The 22620-nt window shown below is 38.9% G+C and overlaps 1 protein-coding gene across 1 annotated transcript in view; it reads right to left on the bottom strand.

Moving 5' to 3' along the window:
- The window catches only part of NELL2 (neural EGFL like 2), a 154180-nt gene that overhangs the window by 47300 nt on the left and 84260 nt on the right, over positions 1–22620 (bottom strand). The window contains exon 13 of the mRNA XM_075717588.1: positions 20188–20313. Within this exon, the coding sequence (XP_075573703.1) occupies positions 20188–20313 (126 nt within the window). The remainder of the gene's footprint in view (positions 1–20187; positions 20314–22620) is intronic.

Here is a 22620-nt window from a genome sequence, read left to right on the forward strand (position 1 = left end):
ATTATGCTATATTTGCCATATAGTTATGTTAATTTTTTGTATTGGCATTCCCTGGTTCAAGTATGCCCCAATTCGTTTTTCTATAGGTATTCCCTAATTCAAATGCAAAATTGAACCCATGCTTTAATTACGCATAGAGTTACCATCACGCAGTTTACCCTTAACGCTGAAGTCATTAATCATTAATTAATGACCACCGGCAGCTGTCCTCAGTTCAAAGCTGGGGATATGAAAAGCCAGGTGTCCCTGCAATACTCTATTCACTGCTAATCCTGTTACTTGATTGATTTTCACCTTCATCCACTCCCATATATCCACGCTGCTCTTGGTCCTCATTTTCTAGTTCTTTCTTCAGTGCAGCCATAAACAACAATTTCTGTAGATCTATGCTCAGAAATTTCCTACTTTTTTCTCTTAATTATGTTGACAATAAAAATAGCTCTGGCATGTGTATGTTCTATTTTCAAGGTCTGTTCAGAGACCATCCTGCTTTCCGAAATGCTTTTTCTGTCTGTAATTACTTAGTCCATTGCTGTTCTTCAGGGAGAACAGCTGCCATCGTCTCATCCAGATGTCTACTTCTCTCTTTTATCTATTAGCTTATTTACTTATTCTATATTTGGTTTTAATATGATAAAAAAGGAAAACCAAGAAAACTATAATGAAACCTTAGGAAGAAAATCCACTGGGGGATATGGCCAAAATCCAGTGTTCCTTTTCATATCCATTATGAGAAAGCTCCAGGACTGTATCATAGTTACATGACTAGGAAGATAGAATGGGGAACCTATATTAGTGGCAATTATTGATGGAGGATTAAAAGCAGCTGAAAAACACTTGATCAAGAGATGACATTACTAAAAACACACACCCGTTTGCCTTGCATCTGCCTGTGAAGCTAGGAGAAAGCTCCAAGGTGGCTATGGCTCTGATGAGACTCAAGACAGACATGGACTGAGACGGACTTTTGGAACCGGTATAATTTATTTCACAAAAAGAGAAATCCTGACACTGAATGTGATGATGAAATCCATCCCTAAAATACCTCCCACTTCCAATCATGAAGTTCTTTTCTCTCTAGGAGGACCAAAACTTTTAAGGTGCACCCTGTTCTTTACCAACGTGGAGAACACAACAAAGATCCTTGGACCAAAAATCCGTAGAGAAATACAGCATATTTATAGGCAAATATAATTTCCAAAAATATGGGACATTCTAATTATAGAAAACAGTAGTTTCTTTGAAAACATATTCTAAGAAGATTTTCAATTTTATGTTTTATTTCATAACAGACTTTCACCTAAAGAAAACTTTCACACACCAAAGCCTGCAAGAGGCATATACTTTTTTCCCTACCCTCTTACATTGACTTTAAGACTTTTTTCTTTGCACAAAATCTCTTTTTCTTTATTTTTTGGTTGTTCCTGTTCTGAGTTTTCCTCCTAGATTGAAGGCATACATAACTCATAGCTGTTAAGTCCCTTTGAATTGTCCACTAGAAATCCCAAATTCTGTAGCTCTAATAATGGATTTTATGGCTCTACACAGGTTATACTCTCCCCCAGGACTCAGCTTGAAAAGCCTAACACATGAGTTGAATGTCAACCAGCCCACCCTTCCTGTGGTATCTGCACACCAAGAAGTCCATGCCAAGGCCTCCTGGAACTCAGGGAAGACAAAGATATTCTTGGTCTCAGCCACAACAGTCAAGTTGATGGGTAAAATACATATTTCAAGGCAGGCCTACCATTACTCCCTTCATCTTCCTCCACAGCTCTTGAGCAAATCATTTAAACCTTCTTAAACCCATGTAAGTTTCATCATCTTCAAAATGTGTGTTAGAATTGTGATTTCTGACTTCAGAATCAGAACAAGACATATTTTTGTAAAATACATTCCTCTCATGGAAGCTTCTATTATAATATTAATCAGTGTTACTTCATGTAACATCCTGTGAATTTTTACACTTTTCAACCAGTTAGGCAGAGGAAATATATTGAAGAATATTTAGTATGACAGCTAAAGTTAGATAAGCTTTAATTTTTCTCCACTTTCCTTCATGTCTGCCATTTTGTATATTCCTTCTTGAACAGAAAAGTTTAAGGGAAGAATTTTCTAAAGCACTCAGCATAGGCCTGTTTCCCCTAAAGGAAAATCTGTAACTCCCATTGATTTCAATGGCAGGACTGTAATGCAAATGCAAAATGATTTTGAAAATCCCACCTTAAGAGATTTCAGTCTAGACATAAGGTCTGTGACCTTGTCACCCACTTCTTTCTTGCCTTAATTCAAACTGATCTCTTAATATCTTGTCTCTTTTACAATTGACATTTTAAAATACAGTTTCTATCTTTTAAAAGGTATTTCATCATTTAGACTTTTTCCATAAATTCATTTTATTTTTTTTTTTTTAATCTGGCCAGATGCATTATTTGTTCCTAGGTAAATCTTTTTAAATTCCAACTTGTACTGGCCACGAAACCTCCCAGGCACTTATGATAAACTGATGCTTTCAAAATCTTCTATTATGTTGTCAAAAGTGACGATGATAGCAAATTCTGCATCTATAAGTAGTGCTCCCTACTTTACTGCTAGTAGAATAGCCTGACTAGAGCTGTAAATATTCTACTCCAATTTCCTCAGCCAACTGAAAAATGTTTATTTTACTTCTTCTCCTGACGCCAACCCTTTTAATTTACTGTTTCTTTACTAAAAGGCTCCATGTTACACAAGTCTGCTACCAGCAACAGATACATGTATTGGATACTTGGCCCCCATCCTACACATATTTCTGTTACACAAAGGCAGCAGAAAAGAGGCTCTCTGACTGCTGCTGAGGCTCCTAACTTGCTGCCTGTTCTCGTATTTAACTAGTAACAACTTACAGACCATCTACATAACCAGAGCACTCCACAAAAACACCTCTGAGCAACGCTTTCTCAGCATGGAGACAGAGAAGGATGGATATACAACGGGACAGGAGAAAGATGTCTCACCAATCAGGTCCTGGCCAAAGTTGGTTTAATAAATTATAGATGTACTCAAGGCTCTCTGGAGATAGCTGGTGCCCCTCTTCTATTCTTTTTCAGATAGCATCGTGACCACAGTTTGCCAACTCATTGTTCTAGGGGCTCCTGGGGAAATTACAGCTACAACATACAGCACCATTATCAAGGACAGTGCTTGCCAGGTGAAGAAAATGAGAGGCACCACAGTGGTGGATGAAATGCTGCTATTGCTTTGATCCTGCTCTTGTCAGCAGGAATCTGGAGCAACTTGCTTAACTATAAATATTAGGGAACAAATGGTTTTTCTGTCCTCTTGTGCAGCAGGGAGATTTCTTAATGCATGAGATGGCTCCTCGTATTTCCCTGGCGGTACTGTGACACAGGCACTCAGATGACTCACTGGGTATCAAGTAGGACAGTACTATTTTTGATAAAACAGCTGTAGTGCTTGAGCTCTATGGGGAGAGCAGGCCTTCCTTCAGTGTTGCTCACCTGATTTTGAAGAGGGTTCTCTACTTGAAAACAGGGACAAAGATATGCTTCAGTGATGGTAAAGTACAATATTGATGCTTTGCCCTTAGGTCAGCCTTGATACTGTCCCTAGTGATGCTCCCAATTTTCCCTAGGGCACATCTTTCCTGATAGTTTACGAAGGCCCACCAAAACAGCACAGCAAATGTATCCTTCACGAACACTGCACCTAAGCTGCCTTCCCTGGAAACAAAAGCTCTTGGGAGAATGGTACAGCCAGTTCTCACCATAGCACAGGGTCAGGGAAGAGTAACACACGTACCCAGCCTGGGCAGTTCAGACACAGCCCTTGAGGCCAGGAGATACCCTGCAGAGCTGTCTGCACTGCTTCTAACAAAAACCAACACAGGATAGTAATGGAGACACAATGAAACTAGCTTTCATCTTCCTTTCCCCCCCCGCAACAGTATGAAACTTGACACTGGCTAACTTACTTGTTTCATGGTAGATCTTCTAGTCCACACTATGCTTTTGTTGCCACAGTTCAACTGCTAGTGCCAATCAAGCTTACAAATAACTATTTCTGTACTTACATATATCAATACTTATATGCATTTTATATTGATAAATAAATATTTGCATAAGCACATCTTAGCAAGCTTTACATATTTGAAAAATTCTGCCATTAAATCTGCTGTCCTATTTAAGAACACCATGAATTGCTCTAATAAGCAGACACATGGATGACATTAAGTCTTCAGTATTGTTCAGGTCTCAAATACTCAAAATATGAATTTAGAATCAAACCACAGCATTAAGAAAAAAACAAACTTCAACCAGATATTCCATTTTCCTAATACTACTGTAATCCCAGGATGACTTTACCTTTGTAATCCTACTTCCTTTACCTGTCTCCTCTTTGGAAAAGTTAGGATTTAAGCTGAGATGCTGTGAACAACTTCAGAGGACTTCAAACTAAGATGAAGCCCACTCCATGGAAGGTGTACTAAGTGAATAAACACAGGGTATTCGAAGCAGCTTGGAATATCCGCTCAGACTACCACCAACCACAATCTCTATTTACCTCCGAAACATTAAAATGATGTAGACAGAAGTTAAGTTGAATTCTACATCCATTTCCACCTTGTGAAGAGCTAGGAACAAGGTAATAAATTCTTCTTACCAAGCATGTGAAAACTCCAAATTTATTAAAAACACAGAAAAATAATTAAAATAGATTACTCTTGATGGACCCCCACCTTTCCAGAAATCAATCTTCTTATCTTGAAAAGAATTGGTCATTTATGCTCACTTTGAACAGTGTGAAACCTTTATCTTCTTTTTTTTAAATGCACTGTCATTAGAAGGTTCTACTACAGGTTTCCAAACCCTGAACATCAAAGTTAACGCTGTGTGACAGCTGGTATGTTCCAAACTCATCACATTTAGTGGTCTGTAACAGGGTAAATGACACAATTACCTGCTGTAATTACTGTTGCTGACAATATATTTTCCCTGGTGATTGGTCTGTGTGACTCAGAGCTGCTTATCTTTGTCAGTCCAGTCCAAATCTCCATTTCCATGTGACTTGGACATTAACTTAGGAAGTATTTACAAATTAGTTCCAATATCTGCCAAGACAGATATTTGGGATAGCATAAATTCATCTTGTATTGCATGATTAAACACTCTACCACTCCAATATTATTTTGCATTAGAAAATAAGTATTTACAATGAAATCCTGTTCCCCATTTAAATCAAAATGCTCATTTCTTTTATTAATATATTGGAAGGAAAACACACTGAAACAGGTAAATAAAATGAAGCAATAAAATGCAAATAAATAAGTACATTGATATTTTAACAAAATGCTCATTCCCAAAGCAAAACATGATGTAAAAAAATTATGTGGTAAAACATTAAGATACTTAATTCTCATTGCCTTCTTGTGACAATTTTAAAGAATACCTACAGAAGACAACAGTGACTTCTGACTTAGAGCAATGTGAGTTAGAGGCTAATCAAGCTAGGTGACTGCGAGTGTTTCCCTGGAATAACTTTCACTTCTAAAATATAAAATAGATATTATTCCTTGCACTATTTCTCCTAAGAATATACTTAAGATGATGTGAAAAGATTGCAGCATATAATGACAGTAGGAAACAGATACAGTCTTTTTAAGATGATTTGGAAGCTTGTCAGAATGAAGAAATACTCCTACAAAAACTCCTACAAACCATTTAGGTAGAGCAGCCTCCTATTTTATTGCTAAGCTTGTTGACAGAGCTCTTGGTTCTCAAGAGAAACATCAAAATTTTCAAAGGTTTTTGTTAGTTGATGGGAATTGCCTCAATTTTTGCACATCTGACTACATACATTGCAAAGGGGACTGATTTCAAGAAAGTAAATTGACTACCATTTCTGAAATAATTTCTGGTTTCAGTTTTTTAGTTCAGTCTTGAAGAGGCTTCAAAACCACTCGTGTTTTCTTAAAAAAAAAAAAAAGACAAGACAGAACAGTTCTGTATATTGACAATGTCCTCAGGAAAAATATCAAGTATCTTTTATAGACACAGTACTTTCAGAAACACTGCCTCACAATATGTATCTTCACTAGCAAAAGTGAAATTCCACCCAAGAACCTTAGGATTATGTTGTACAGGAGCACAGCGCAGACAGCAATGCTCCTCTTTGTATCAACGTGACTTTTCAAATTAATGATGATGATTTGGCCAGTCTTCCTTGGGGCATCAGCAGAACAAAACCCTAAGGATGAGTTCCAATATATTTTCTCAGTAGGTGGCATTTGCTCCTTCTGTTTGGCCTGGTCTTTCTGACTGCTACAGAAAGGTCCTGCCAATCACGTCTTTGTTCATTTAGGTGAACTGGAAAACACAGACTGAGCGAATTCTGGAACCGCAACTAGTTTTAGACAGAATTAGAAGGGCAGAAAAAGTGCCAGTTTAGCTTCTACACTATGCAGGACCAGCCACAGCCAGCCCACAGAATCAGCAGCACGCTTCAGTGTGAATCAGAAGTTACATGCAGAACTAAAAATATAAGCCTTTCTTTGGGATTACACATAGGAACACAGACACCAGATGAGTCAGTGAAGTGGATAAACCCAGTATGTTTACTTTGTGCACCAACACATTTCAGGGTAGATTTCAGCATAATTCTACGTGCAATGAAGGACTAGCAAGTACACAACTCGTGCTGTGGTTGAGGGGTTTGTACCACAAGTAAGACCACTACTCAAGCACACAGCTGGAAGAGAGGGTTGTAACCCAAAAGGCTATTTCTGAATTATTCCGGCTGCAGAAATGAATTTCTAATTTGAAGAAGCAGTTTGATGCAGCAAATTACATCTGATTTTGTAAGTCAAGAATCGTCAGCCCAAAAGACTGACAAAAGGGAGCAATATTGATAAAGATTTATCACACAGACAAACCTAGGAAGGATTTGTCAAAGAAGATGACAAATACTAAATTATAATGACTGACAGCAGAAAACATAAGTTAAGGAAACAGTCTGCCATGTAGCATAAAGCAGGTTAATCTATTATAAACACTACATGAAAAGCAAAGGACACTTATAAGTTGTTTCAGGAGTCACTCATTACTGGACATGCCATATAGCATACAGTGGGAATCAAATTTTAAAGAATGAAAAGTTTCCATGCTCACAGATTGTCTGAACAGAAATAACTCAAGGATACATATCTGTCCAAACAGGAAACTTCCATATTCATTCAAAGAAAAAACTTACAGCTCTAATAATAAAAGAAAAGGCTTCTGAAGCCCTGGACAAAATTAAAAAATCTTATGTCTCGTCTTACAAGTCTTGACAGACAGTTATCTTTCTTACCCTCTGCTTTTTCTGACAACTGTGTTATCTTAAGATTGGTAATGTTTTTCAACAGTAGAATGCCAACAGACTGACAGACATTATAACCATATACTGTGAGCTGTATCTACTACCCTCAAAACCTGGATAATTTATATCTTGGCTATAGTCACCTTGATTTTACTGTGAATGTATAGAAAACTGCTGACTTCAATATAGCATGACCACATAACCTTAAATAACTCCACTGTTCCTTTTTTAAAAACTGTCCTGCTTCATACAGTAGCTCCAGTCTCTTACTGACCTTGGCTGGAGTCCCTCTGAGAACAGTCTACGCTCTCCCGGCAGGAAGCAATCACCAGCTGGCTCAGACATCATAGATGTGAGCTATCCAACTTCCTTCACTTCTGGCTCGTTCAGTGAGGCAGCCGCAGAATCCCATCTCCTGAGCCAGAAAGATCTTTGCAACTTCAAAGAAACTGTCCTCAAGGCTACCTACTGTGTTTCCTGATCTTTGCATTCTGTCTTTCACAGTCTGTGATCATCCACAGAAGGATGGGCCAGGGGAGGTCCAACTGTGAGAGGATGTCATGTTGTTATTAATTAATACCAGCCATCCTCTCGCTACCATCGTCCTAACTCTCACAGTCCACAGCTACCATCCAGTACTGGGATGAAGAGGTGAAGAAGTTTTGACCAGACAATACCCCATGTACTCTTCAGTCTCTTGTATTTAAACTCTTCTAAAGAAAACTCCACTGCAGCTATTTGGTTGCTGGTAATTCTGGGTGCAATTCAGCTCCAGATTAAGGTATCTAAATTCAGGTGCTACATGTGTATGACTGGGCAAGATTCCACTGCGTAAACACACACCTAGCTAAAAAGTGACATCTAGCCTGGCACCTCCTGGGTATCCAAGACATCAGCAAAGGTTGTCAGGTGTAACGCAAAGCTCTGCAGGAAGACTGTAACAGAAGTTGGAGACCAAGTAGGACACACTACAGCACCTAAAAAGGCACTAGACCTATGACTGGACAACCAGATCTTGCTATAAACATCTAAGTTCCCACTTCAGTCAGTGCAACCTAGAGAACACAAGTATAATCCCTAACATGGGATTGAGTTGCCCACACATAAGGGGCTCGAACACATGGAGAGGGGCAACTTACTCTGCTTGCATCCAGCTGTTACTCAGAAGAGTGCAAGACCTACATGGCTTAACCCGATGATGACAACTGCCTAGATCATCTCAAATAGCAGCAGGAACCTGTAAGTAAACAACTGAGTTGGGTCCAGCTGAATCCTTGACCTCTGTTGATTACAACGTGAACTTAGATTAAGACATCTACGTTGGGGTGTCTTAACTGCAAACTGAATTCCACCTCGTGTCAACTTCAGTAAAATTCTAACATGAAGAGTCAATGTAATTATCTATGGAAATGAATAATTCATTCAGTGCTGTATCGTTTGTTAGATTGTCTATTTTTACAATAGACTCTGTTAATTTTGCTATACCCCTACATTTCTAATTTCCAATCATACTGTACTGACACAGCACATAACTGCATTGTAGAAGCTATCAAGGGATGCTGGGTGCTCGGAAGCTGCAGAGGGGTTCAGAACACTGAGAAATGGGATGTACACTGGATGTTTGTCATAACGCTGTGAGATAAATATCAAGCGATGTTAATGTTTGAAAATATTGTAATTTCAGAATTTTTGCATGAATGAAAGATCTCACTCTTTTCTGAGTTGCTGTTTCAGACTGAGTATATTCTCAAGTCGACACATGTACCTCCTTTTATATATTAAAAACTTCCTCATGACAATTTAGAATTTTTACATTTTGCATTACATTTACATTTTACATTTTGCAATGTAAGAATGCAAAATATATTCCTTGTAAAACAAAATAATCAATTCTGATGTCTGCTTCTGCAGACAGATTTTAAACACTATACAGAAACTGCAGAAATGCAAAATAGTTAAAGAATTGCTTTTGATATAATACCTTTACCATCCTCTGTTCCTAAGACCAATATGGATTCCAGCTAACACATTGGTGTGTGTATATATCTATATATAGATATACATACACCCCAAAAATACCAAATATATATATATTTGGTAAAAGAATGATTTCTGTAAAAGAATTAAGTATCCAATACTGAAGAGCATACACTCGTATCTTTGTCAAGGGAATACATTTTCTATTTATCAACTCAAATCATATTCTACCAAAGACTCTTTAAAAATGTGTTGGATTTTGATCAGCTGAGAAGTCAGTCCTGCATTGCATAGCCAGATGAACAGTTGTTATGAACTGGGTCAGTAACCAAGGAGGAAATGGGACCTAAAAAGTATCCTCCAGAAAGGAGAAAAAAGGTCTCATTCTAAGTTAAAACAGCCTCCAAACTAAGTTGTCAACGATAACCTGATTCAATCCAAATAAAGCATAAACGAGTTCCATTGTATAAGATATAGCAGATATATAAAAATGACTTGTGTTGTTATCTTAGTAATGCGGTCGCATAGCAACAAGCTCAGTCTGAATGATCATTCCTTTATTAGCTTTGTCAATTATCTTACAGCTAGAAAGTGGATATTGGAGAAAATTTACCCTGAAAGCGGATTGAGAGCTTCATGTTGGCTGACAGATAAAGCAGAATGGAAACTGGGCCAAGTAATGGAAATCAGAATCAAATAGGTTTTGAGTTAAAAATGCTCTGTGCATACAAGCTGGCTTCTAGAGTGTTTATTAATAACAGCAACCCTGACAGTATAGCTGGACACCATCGCCTCAGTGGAGTTTGGATTACACTGTGTGATAATGCATGTGCATGTACGTTACTTCTAATATAATTGGGGGAGGAGGGGAGTGTCACCAAAATCAGAGATGGAAAAAACAGATGGTTCATCTTGCCCACATCGTTATAAATCCAGAACTGCATGTTTTCTCTGGTGCTTTGCTGACTACGACATTTCCTTACTCAAGCCACAATATGTCACTCCAGTGATGTTACAACAAGCCCCTGTCAGGATTCCTGTTTATTGCTCTGTCCCTTGCACCATACTGCGCAATTATTCTGCCTTTATTTAAGCACAGTCAACAAGCTCAGCTGTACAAGCTGCAGAACTTGAGGAAAACTTGAAATGTTGCTGAATTCATCAAAATCAGTCAAGGGAAATAAACAGGAAGAAATTAGCTTTTATTGTCACCATGTTTCACACTACCGTATTTTCAAGTAACAAAGCCGGTATACTATACGCATATGACTAATCTGAGGTCACAGACTTTGTTTTAAATTCTTTGCAGCAGTGAAGGGTAAAGGGTATACAGCAGTGCTGAATAAAGCTGCATTTTGGGGCCATATTTAGTCACTTCTTAAAATGTGGCTTCATTTACCAATGTACTAAGCACTATCAGCTCTTATTATCTTCAGGATGACTTGTGGATGCTCTTGTGTGTCTGAAAAAGCAGACCAATTTTATACTGTTAATTAACTGAGGACAAGTGTGCAGCTTTAAACACAGAAGCTGGATGACTTTATTCAACTCTGGATTACATCAGTCTTAAAGTAGCTTTCCTCCATGGAAACTCAGGCAACTATACTGCTCTTAGAAGAGGCTGGTGCAGGTGCTAAAACATAGCCCACATTCCTCACATGTAAGCTAGATTTTATTCTTCATTTAAATAAGGAGAGGCATTCCCTTCCAGTTCTCAGAACTAATTTGTGGGAACTGAAACGTACAGTTGGAACAAAAATAACTAGTAATACATGATACTGTAAAATGGCCACACTTCACAGCTAGCTGGAGTCTACCTCCTACCAATGTATACTGGTGCAAACCCATTCCCAGCCCCATGTCTGAACCCATCAATGAACTTTTCCTGAGTATGTGGAAGGAATATATTGCAAGTCTGGAATTTTACCTGCCCTGTGCCCTCGGAATTAAAGATGGATTTTACCTTCAGCATCCTCACAAGCAATTCAACAAAACTTTTTCTTAAGTATCCCTGCCATTGAACATCACTTCTGCTGCACAATATAGGAAAAAGAGGAGATTCTTAGACTGTTGATGTCCCAAACAATTGATGGATTTACAAGTCAAAAATAAACCAGTGAAATCTGCACGGAAGCCCACAGGCAGGTGCACTTTTATGAACCTGAGCTTCTAGATGCCAAGACGAATCATTCATCCAAAGTGTGTCAGAGTACTACGGTGATAAAAAATACATGTAGCAGGGAGTCTATTCCCCCCTCTAAAATAGCTGTATCTTGCAAGAAGCAGACGGTAACAAGTGGGCAGCCCGCAAAACCCCTGATAATCTGAGGATCTGTATCATAAACAGTATTTGAGCTCTGTTATTTCAACAAAATCATAGGTCCCTGTTACTGACATTTCAAGTTCATCCAGAGACCAGACTGATGGTTCCCATAGTGGGGGCATCTGCACTCAGACGATAAGGATGGGCTCCATTAGCATTGCAAAGATGCTGCCTCTGTTTCCTCATAAGCATCCTCAGAAGAGTTACATTGTAAACAAAGCATTAATGAAGGGAAAGGAGGCAAGACCTAACCTTTGGCTACACACTATACCAAAAAAAACCCAGATGTGTTTATTTCCTGGCTGACAGGATAGTGAAAACTGGGCACTGGCACAGATAAAGTAGATTTTTTTATCGGATGTACAAAACTAATAGTGAGACTTCCAAAGATGGGGAGAGAAGAGACGCCTCTAAAGGTAACTTCAGTTTCTACTGAGGACTATAACTATACTTTTAATATCTGATGTTCAAAAGCAGTGGAGGAAATTTGCCAGTTCTAAAAGAAAACAGTCTCCCACTCTCTAGAGAATGTCACTAGCCCGTCACCTCCTGACCTAGTGCCAGCATGGAGACAGAAGTATTCCAGAGATGTTTCTTTAAAACCCTTTTTCATACACACACACACAAAAGCACGCACTCAGAAACCCCACCATGTATGAATGCTTAGCAAAATACCAAACCAACAGGTATCTTTCTTAAATGGGGACATCGCCAGTGGCATTAGCTGAAAACCAAGCAGATGTGTAGGTTGTTTATAAGCCACAGGTATCTACAAGAACAGAACCAAACAGGAGGGCTTAGGAAGAACACAACTTTGATTGCTTTGGGCAAAGCAAATGTAAAATAAATCATAATGGTGTGGCCTGTCGGAAAACCAAAATGAGAAAACTTTAATGGCTGCATGGGAAAAAAACACCACAAAGATAGCTGAAATACTATCAGATGCATGAGCACTGAACAGGCTAAATGGGTGATCTGTTTTCTCTACATTATCATGAGGTGTGTTTGTTTCAAAGTCACCCCACAATACCATTAAAGAGCAGAGTATATGGTTCAGACATAAAAAATTAATGTCAAAAACTACTGGCCTCTGATCTGCAGTGGTGCTGGCCTTTACCCTGCATTTTCCCCTTTATTATTGACACACCTCAAGTAATTATTAATTAGTATTATTGTTATCATAATTCCTACTTTGTGCACATTCAGCATCATTATGCAGCTAAATGTGTAGTTTTCTCCTTAAATCTTTCCCATATGTCAAGTCAATCTCCCCAGACCCTTAATTATTTTAATGCTGGTCTTGGAATTCCTTTCCAATTTGCAACAGCTTTGTAATTTAATTTGATTTGAAAAATATGCAGAGCTTCCAGTATTCTAAAAAATTAACATTCAGGTGTCACTCAACTTGCTTCTGCCATGCTTCTTGGCAATTTATGCAGAAACAATTATTAGACTTCATATGTGAGAGGCTATTGAAAAAAAAAAAATTAAATGCTGCTGAATGCATTGACAGCATTTTGGGAAAAATGTTGTTAGAAAAATCTCTGAGACTCATAAAGGCTTAGAAATGCTGTGGTGGAGGGGAGGAGGCCTAGCAAGGTCCAGCTGGACAGACCCAGTTAAAGCCCAGTGAGTCCAACACATCTGTCATTGCTTTGAGTAGGCCTTCCGTATGGCCAAGTCAAAATGTCCAAAGACGAAAGCCATCCATCTATCCCATCCATTCCTTTTACTTCTGAAGAAGTACTTCATTCCTTCCACCTATTTAGATCCTGCAACCATTCCCCACTGAAGAACAATAAACCCTGCAAATGTTCCCACCACAGTCACGGTATGTTATATAAAAATCCTTCATAATTTTCTTTAGAAGTCAGAAAACCAGCCAGGAAGACAAACATGATGGTACCAGGCTGTAATGCACAATAACAGCCTCACAGGCTTAGAATCTCCACTTACTTTGCCATCTCTTTTGGCTTGTAAACTATTTCTTCCTGAAAGCAAGCAGTAGCAAAAAATGAGCATGACTTGGCTTAAGAGAAAATGAAAAGGAAAGACAAAATTGTCTGGAATGGATTTAGCAAAATGGTTGTGAAAAAAATTTACAAGGTCTGCATGCATTTAAAACATGGATGTGAGCACCTAGCTCCGCATGTGCCAGCGGTCCCACACAGCTCAGCACTGCTGCAGGAATGGACATGGCTGCTCACATGGCCGGACCATGCTTGGAAGAAGTAGGCCACGATTTGCAACATGCCTGATATGTTTTTAATAATTAATCAGTCAAGAATTCACATGTGTTTCATGCCAAAGTACAGCGCAATTGTAAAACCTCAGTGGTGTCAGGGTACAAAGTTGTAGATCACTCACTCCCTTCTCTCTCTCAAAAAAAACCGCACCAAACAAACATGTAATAGATAATTTACTAAACCCCGTAGATGACAGCATGTACAAACATTAATTCAAAGAGTCTAGTTTGAACACAGTACATACTTCGTATGTCCGCCTTACATTTGGTCATTTATCATCTTGCCCCGACCACACATACAGGGAGAGTCAACTAAAGATACCGTCCTAGGGCACCCATGGAGAGCCCCAACACATCCCCCTCCAGTACCACTAAGTGTGAACCCAGGGAGGAATTCTCTGGGAGGGTAACATCAGCTGTGCTACCCTCCCCACATCGCCTCAGGGACTCACACCCACAGGAGAGGCTGTACTTCCATCAGAGTCACTTCCCCCTTTTATGCTGACTGGAAAGCAAAAAAAGAGAAGGTGGCCCATGAGATTGCACAGAAACAGAGCCTTAAACATCATCTGGTGCTCAGAAAATCCATGGCTTCTCCAGGCCACAGCATGCATTTTCCTCTGCCTTAATACGATCTAGGGAGGATGTGCTAAATCTCACAGGGTCTTCTTTCTTCTGTTCCATTTTTGACGGGTTACTTAGATAGGTGAGTGGTCCCAAGGCAGGAAACTAAAGACATCTGTTTGGGCTAAACGTGATTAACCATCTACTGTGGCTAGTCAGAACTCCTCACTGTTAGAACCAAGTGTGAAACAGAGAAAGCTCTCATCTCTCATTTCCTAACTTCTCCCTTTTCCATTAAAAAAAAAACCAACGGTGCAGGAAAGGATATGTATTGTGCTGTTCAGAGCACTGCCACCAGCTGCGGATGACACAGCAGCCTGAAAGACTAGAGGTGACACTGCCTGCATCCTTGTTTCTAGAAGGAAAACTTTCTTTTTTGCAGTCAAGAAAACAGCCCGTGCATTTTTCTAATCCCAGGCAGAGCAAGCATGTGTTCAGAAAAATACTAAAGTGTTCAGATTTAATCATATCTAACAGCGAGGGTGGACCATACCGCTACACATATGAAATCAACCCAGCAGACTCATGCCATTTTCTGCCTTCCTTCCCCCAGCACACCACCATTACATTTCACGTTCTGTGAAGCAAAGTGGAAAGGGAATGAGATGATACCAAAGTAGGGAAAGCATGGCAGCCTAGGGCATATTTTTTATGCCTTTAATTTGCAGTTCATGCACCCATTTGGCATATGGGTGCATCTTAGCACTCATCTCCCCTTCTCATAGCTATGACTGATTTCTGAACATAAAATCAGTCATGAACAACAGATTTCTGTGTAAATATGGTTGTGACTAACTCAATCTAACCCTGCAAATCTTGCTTCCAAGATGAATACAAAAAACAAAATCTGAAATTGACGTCTTCATTACATCCTTTGTTGTGAAAATCAAAATGTAATTCAGATCTATTGTAAAACTTGCAATAAACATGCCAGGAAGAAAGAAACTGGAGCTGTTTTGGAAGCAGCTATATGCTGTCTAGATCAGTCTTTTGTGCCCAGGACTCTGACAGAGATAAATAGCACAGATTTCTTTTCAAATGTCTCATACAGGAGAAAAACCCTTCAATGTCACTGATTTTATGTCTCTCTTCTATTTTGATCAATGATTGCTAAATTATATATGTGTGCATAAAATGGAACAATAAGGCATTTTACGTTAGCCTGCCAGCAAGCTGCGTGGACATCCTCACATCATAACCTGCCTAATCAAGGTTCAGGTATAATTGTTCAACATCTCCTTCCTGTGCTTCAGCTATCCTGTGCAAACAATGACATACTAATGCCAAGCTACAGAACATTTTCTTTCTGCTTAGTAACATTCCCAAGGATATGCTACAAGAGCTTCTGGTCCAGCTTACATTAAGTCGGCTATTTTAGGCACAGCTACAGTTCCACAACTGGATTTGATTACACAGCATTACAAGGAACAGTGTGACCTGAAATATATCTTAAAAATTTAACATTTAGTAACACACAGGGTCAGTTGTCACTTGTTTGCCCTGTTCTTGTTATTCCTGAACTGGATTAAAAATCTGCCTTCTCTTCACTTTCATTGATATTTCAGCTGGCAAGTTAAACCCAATGAGGCAAATAAAGACTTGCCAAAACCTTTAAATTCTGCAGAAGACAAAACAGGGTTGAATGAATAAATTTAGTTGCAAACATTGGCAAAAACCAAAGTGTGATGGACTCTCTGTACACAAGTACTGAGAGATTTGAGCAGAATTGCATACCACACCAACCTAAGTCCTGGATCCTGGGCCTTTGGTAGTTTTTGTAGTACGCTTGCAGTAGCAAGGTGCCCCTAAGATACTCAGGATTGCTCTTGTGCACAAGAGATGTCTGTGTGAGGCTTCTGCCTTCTACTCTCATGAGTAGTTGGCAACAGGCATCTTTATATACCCTTCTGCAGTAGCTGAGAACTGGTGCTATCAAAGTTGATGCTTCCAGCTACCTCAAGGAAAAAAGAAAGGAGCAATGCAGAAATTATGTTGTAATATGCCCACTTTTTGCATGAATTACACAAAACAGAGTCTATCTAATGGTATGAATGTAAAGCTATTTTGCATACCAGTGTTTGAATTGGTTTTAAAATACCATTTGTTTTACAGACCTCTTTCCCACTTTTCATTTTCGCCAGATGCAAACACCAGGTTTTTGTACAGACTACGGAATACATGAACTATTCTGTGCAGCTTCTACAATAAATCTGATTAATAGAACAAAAAAGAAATACAGAAAACCCAGAAAAATCCCTTAAGGATGGTGCACAGCCTTACTTTCACAGATACGCCAAATTAAACAGGGTACTCTTCACAAAACCTTTCAAAAATATCTCCTTAATTTGCAGCGCTCTGTCTCTTTGGTCTATCATGATTGCTTTTCTCCTTCCTGTCCTGCTTTTCTGCCAAATGAAAAGGCTTGGTTTATGCCCTTAACTTCAAGAACTACCACTGTCATGACAATAAATTTGAGCTTAACCAAAATACTTCCCAGCTGCAGTGAATGGGCCGTGAGCTCATGATGCACAGTGAGGTGTGCTGGGCACAGACAAGTTGGTATCTGGATTCTCGAAGTGCAAAGATTTCCACTTGCTGCTTTCTACAATCATGAAAGGCAGATTAAATTGATGGCCTTAAATAGAGCAAATGCAAGGGTGGCTGAGACAGGTTGAGATCCCTAACACACTTTACTGCCTTGACTCTCTAACAAAACATATTTGGAAAATACTTTTCCTTCTCAAGTCCTAGATGTCATTTGTTTATCTGAATGTCATAATGTCATTAGGCTCCACTTAAATTAAAAACAAACAAACAAATCAAAAAAAGACAACAAAGGGAAGTATAATGAGTTTTTCTTGTAAACTAATTGCTTTAAAATACTGCAGTAAGAGAAAATCATGAGTATGAAAAGTCAGCTATACCCAAGTGTAACAGCCTACACTAAAACTGTTGGTCTGTCTGCAGGACAGCGAAGTACTGTCATTGGCATCATAAACTCCTTCCCACCATTATTTTGCACTGATTTATTAACTTATACACCTTTCAGCAATGTCCAGTAAACATGGTCAGTGTTTCTACTACACCGAGCTTTTGTTGGTTCTCAGAACACAGCAAGTTTCTACACGAGAGACAATGCTAAGCAATCTAGTTGTTTAAAACTCCTACAGATTCCATGTTAAAGCCACAGCAACATACCCTCCCTACTTGCGTTCACTTTACCTCTTAGATTTATATCTGGGCAAATGGGTGCACATGAACGTCTCCGAAATCAGGAGCTTTAATGATGGCAAAACCAGCAAAGAGCAAAGAATATGCTGAGGGGTGAAAAACCTATAGTAGTCTCATGTACAAATATATACACTTGCCACCTGCTTTAATACAGTGCTATAACGTAAATGCTCTCAGTGTCACTCATATAGACTAAAACAAGCACAAAATGCCATTTACTGATCAAAGCACATGACTTGAAATGTATCCTGTGTTTCCTTCAATTTCTAAAACATAATTAACCTTTCACTCACTAGTTTTTTGGTGGAAATGTCATGCAAGAGCCTCGTAAGTCTACATACTTCAGTAACTGACCAGTGCTTCCACTGGAGGTGCTTACACTAGCTGCAGAACCCAAAAAAAATGCAGTTATTTTGCGACACATACACTTAATGAAGTTAGGTTGCCATTCATGCAAATTCTACCACCCAACAAGCACTGCATCCTTGTGGTTGTCTCTCAGTATCCAAAATTCGCTATCATTTAATTCCAGAAAAATTCCAGGTCCCAAATGACAGTGAGTGGCATTGCTCAGACATACAGAAAGTCACTGTGTGACTTACAGTTCATCTGGCCTAGCGAGTCTTCAGATTTGAAATCTTACAAAACTATTTCATCTACTTTGCTTCCTTCTGCATTAACTTTTCCCAGCCTGATCAAGGGAAAGGTGGAAAAGAAAGCATTCATTTTGCCACCCATCAGGATGATTTCACAGGAAATTATTATTTACAAATGTGGAGCCAAACTCAATTTGGAATGTGAGATCTGTAATGGATTTCCAGTGAGTTTTACACCAGTTTGACTGTCCAGAGCTCTTGAACTACACTGAATTTCACAACGGTGTGTTTCAGCAAATATGAGGAATGCAATGTGCAGAGTACTGAGAAATACCTTTATTATATTTATAGGCAGCGAATGCCCCTGTGAAGTTGTTTGCAACAGTTTACTATTTGCAGAGTTCAATCAGAACAGCAAGGGAAGCAAAGCGAAAAAGTATCACAGTGATTTAGATAAAGCGAGCCCTAAAATAATCCCAACATTCACACTTGGTAGGTAGTGAAACAATTGCTTTACTCAGCTGAGAGTGTGGAGACATGAGAGAGTGATCAGAAACATACTGGTTGCTTTAGAAAGGACCTGCTGCAAGCAGCCTATAACTTGGTCCTTCAAGAACTGTGCTTACAGCCGTAAAATAGTGCTTGCCAGTGTATGCGAGAGGAATGTCAAGTACAGGTAAGACAGTACACACAAAAATCACATGTATGTGGTTTCAAATCTATGTTCCTGAGTGCTGTGCGTGTTTGGGCAAGCACATTATGCCAGTTATGAAGAAGCTGTTTCTGTACCAAGACATATCATTGATGCTCAAAAATTCCAAGATGTAATGGACAGAATTAAATAATTTTAGAAATGAACTTCACAGTGCTATCATCTCCACATTCTGAATACTCTCATCCATTTATAGCCAGCTTTACTGTTAGATAATATGAACCCCAAGAAAGCTTTACTGAACAAATATATTCTCTTCTAGAAAGAGCTAATGTCTTCCCCTGTGCCCACAAAAAAGTAGTAGAACTATTTTGTTCACACACATTTTTCTTCACTGCGTGAATGTGCCACATCTTTGAATCATGTTTTCTTTATCTGTCTAGTAGAGGAAAATACATTCCTCCCAGGAACACTTACAGTCAGCCTGGTTCTGATACGGAAGGCTGTTTTAAATGTTCAGTGTTCATTCCACAACCCTAAAATACCTTGCAATAAAAGACGACTAGAAGACAGAAAGTCAGTATGAACCCAACACCTCCTCTAGAGCATCCACTGGCAGTAGAGCAAAGAGGGAAGATACAGAGGTAAGATTGACCATGTTGTCCAGTGGCTCATGGCAGGCAAAGCTCCTGCCCTCTGAACTCAGGATTCAGCTGGGGAACCTGCCTGATGCAGGAGAATTCAAAATGAGGAAACAGCCACTTCTAATATGCAGCAAATTTAACTCCATCAAAAGTTTGCAGAAGAGTCATTATACTCCAAGTGAAGTTGTACTGGTATGCCACATGGACACTGAGTAACCTATAGCACTATTTTTTCGCTCTCTGATTTTTCCCTTCAGCCTCCTCCCTTTGCCTTTTCTATCAGCACCCAAAGCCATATAGACCTGTAAGACAATACAGACTGCCTTATAATTTCAGGCAAACAATACAACATACACATAAGATGTAAAATGCATTAGCTTTTCTGCACTGTATACTTGTAATTATTTTGGTGTTTATTCTGTTCAACATTTCATGTAGACATTTTGTGACTCTAACAAAGATTAACGTTAGAAGAATCATATCAGTGCTCCTAAATACCATCATCCTGTTATTTCCTTTCATGAATATACAGCTCTTACCTGTACATGAATAATCATCAATGCGTATATATCCTGTTTTGCAGATGCACATAAAGGATCCTGGTGTATTTACGCACATGGTATTCTCACGACAGTAGTGCCGTCCTTCAGCACACTCATCAATATCTGTGAATAAGGCAAAGAGGAACACGAGTGAAATTCAGCGCCATTCTTTACAATCTCTGGATACACCGCTATTCACCCCCATCAGTAGTGGGTGAGACTAAAAAGTTACTTCAGCAGCAATGCATTTTGGAAAGATTTTTGGCTTTCTCCTTTAAAACAACTTCTTGAAGTGTTCAAACAAAAGAAGCAGCATGAGCTTTCTGTGAACAGCTGTTAGTGGAGTTACCAAGAAGATTACATTGGCTTACATCTTTCCTTTTGAAGTGCCTATGATGTTATTCCTATGATTTAAGTAATAGCAAAAAAAATAACTGGGGTCCCATACAGCAGACCTGAAAAAATCTGATTTACATAAAGACCTTCTCTGATAGAAAAAATTGCAACTTGATAAAATACTTGTTGGGGTGGAATACCTGCTGCAGTATTAAGTCCTAGAGCAAATTCCAGACACAAATCACTGTAGGCATGGACTTCAAAACCTGATGGGTTTTGGTACTCCCTTGGGCTGCAAAATTAGATGTATTTCTTGTAGCAGGTTATACTACAATGGTGAGACAGAGAAAGCATCACAAATAACAAAAAAAAAACTTCTGCACACTATTATTATGCTGCAAAGAAGAAAAGCTACATTAATTTGGAAGTGATTAGTAGCATGCTGTTCCTGTAATACTAACGATAAAGACAGCATTACTGAGACGCTCTGTACATCTAGTTACACATGCAATGTGCCACTGAACCTTGCTACGAAAGTATGTTAAAAATCAAAGGGCTGGATTGTTGGGTTGTTTTTTTCCTGCTCATCAGTTTTGATTTCTTCCCTGTTTTCAATGATGTTTACAGCTTTCAGAGATGAAAATAAAATCTCTGGCTGGAAAACAGTGTTGTGTTCCAGAGTCTGATGATAGTTCAAAACAGTAGACTGGATATATAAACTCAAATCAGGATTGACTTCTTAATGCTGTGATGCTAAATGTCAACAGTGTTAACTCCTGCACTTTACTCCTGTTTAGGTTGTATGCTTATCTCCCAATTCTTCCTCCTCTTCCCAGCATCTTTAAATCAATAGCTACTTACCAACTGCACTCATTGTATGCTTTTTTTTCCCCTTTATGTTCTGAGAAATAAATTTGCCTTCAGTACAAAACAGTGCAACATACTGAATATTAGCAATTCTGTAGTCATTTCCTAGTTTCATTCAGTTTGAAAAAAACTTCTATTTTCCCCAGTTTCTCCACCCAGTGCAACTGTTTTGCTGGACTCTGTTGGAGAAGCTGGGGGCAGTTGGCTACAAACCATGAAGGTGTTGACTGCCAGTGCTCAGGGTGGAGAGCCCAGCCGGCTTTGCACAAATTCAGTTCCTAATAGTTTCATGGCCAATATACTTCACCTGGTTTCCTTCCCTTCCTTTCCCTGTAAGATCTGCAGGCATTGAAGAATCATACCTCTATTAGGGTGTTGGTTTGGAAAAGCTAATCTTGTAATTTTCATGGACATACATGCATACACAAATAAATGTGTATTTATAGTGAGCACAGTGAGCATACTAAGGCTCAAAACACAGTTTGTGAAAGACACCTAAGAAACCAAAAAAAAAAAAGGGAAGCTCTCGCAAGACTACCCCAGAAGCAGCTGGTTTTGCACAGAAAGTGGAAAATGGCACAGATCTCCTGACACACAGATGTTCTGCAGAAACATAAATCTGCAGTTCACAAAACCAGCCAGCAGTTACAACATATGCCTCAGCTACTATCACAAACGATGCAACTTGTGTCTTTCATAGTTCCAGTCCACAACTCCTTATTAAATTAATGGTGTTGATTTGTATTTAAGTAACAACATCAGTCTTCAAGTAATTAGAGGCCTTATGCTCTTGGCATCAACAGACTGCCTAGGAGCTGGTTTTGGCACCCTCAGAAAACGCTACTTAAAGATCCAAAGCCTCAAAAATATTAAATAGAACTTTCTGAAAACTATATTAATGATTGCTTTGGCAGGTAAATAGCCACAGGAGACCCAAAACACTAATGGTTTTCATTTTGCAGTGAAAAACTTAAAGCCAGAGCTACTTTGATTCAAACCTCCTAATTTAGAAGTGTTCTAAAAAAAGCTTTCATTTTGCCAACATACCACATACTGAGGTTTTGCAAAGTGTTTTATTTATAATTGCCTTTATTTCAAAACCTTGCTTGTTCAGTTGTTGAAAAAAAAAAAACCAAACCCAAACCACAATTGATCAAGTTAACTTTGAAGTGTTTCATTAGAACAAATCTGATTTTTTTTTCAAACTGATTTGCAAAGATACTGTCC

Source organism: Pelecanus crispus, chromosome 1 (genome assembly GCF_030463565.1).
Source record: "Pelecanus crispus isolate bPelCri1 chromosome 1, bPelCri1.pri, whole genome shotgun sequence".
Taxonomy (NCBI): Eukaryota; Metazoa; Chordata; class Aves; order Pelecaniformes; family Pelecanidae; genus Pelecanus; species Pelecanus crispus.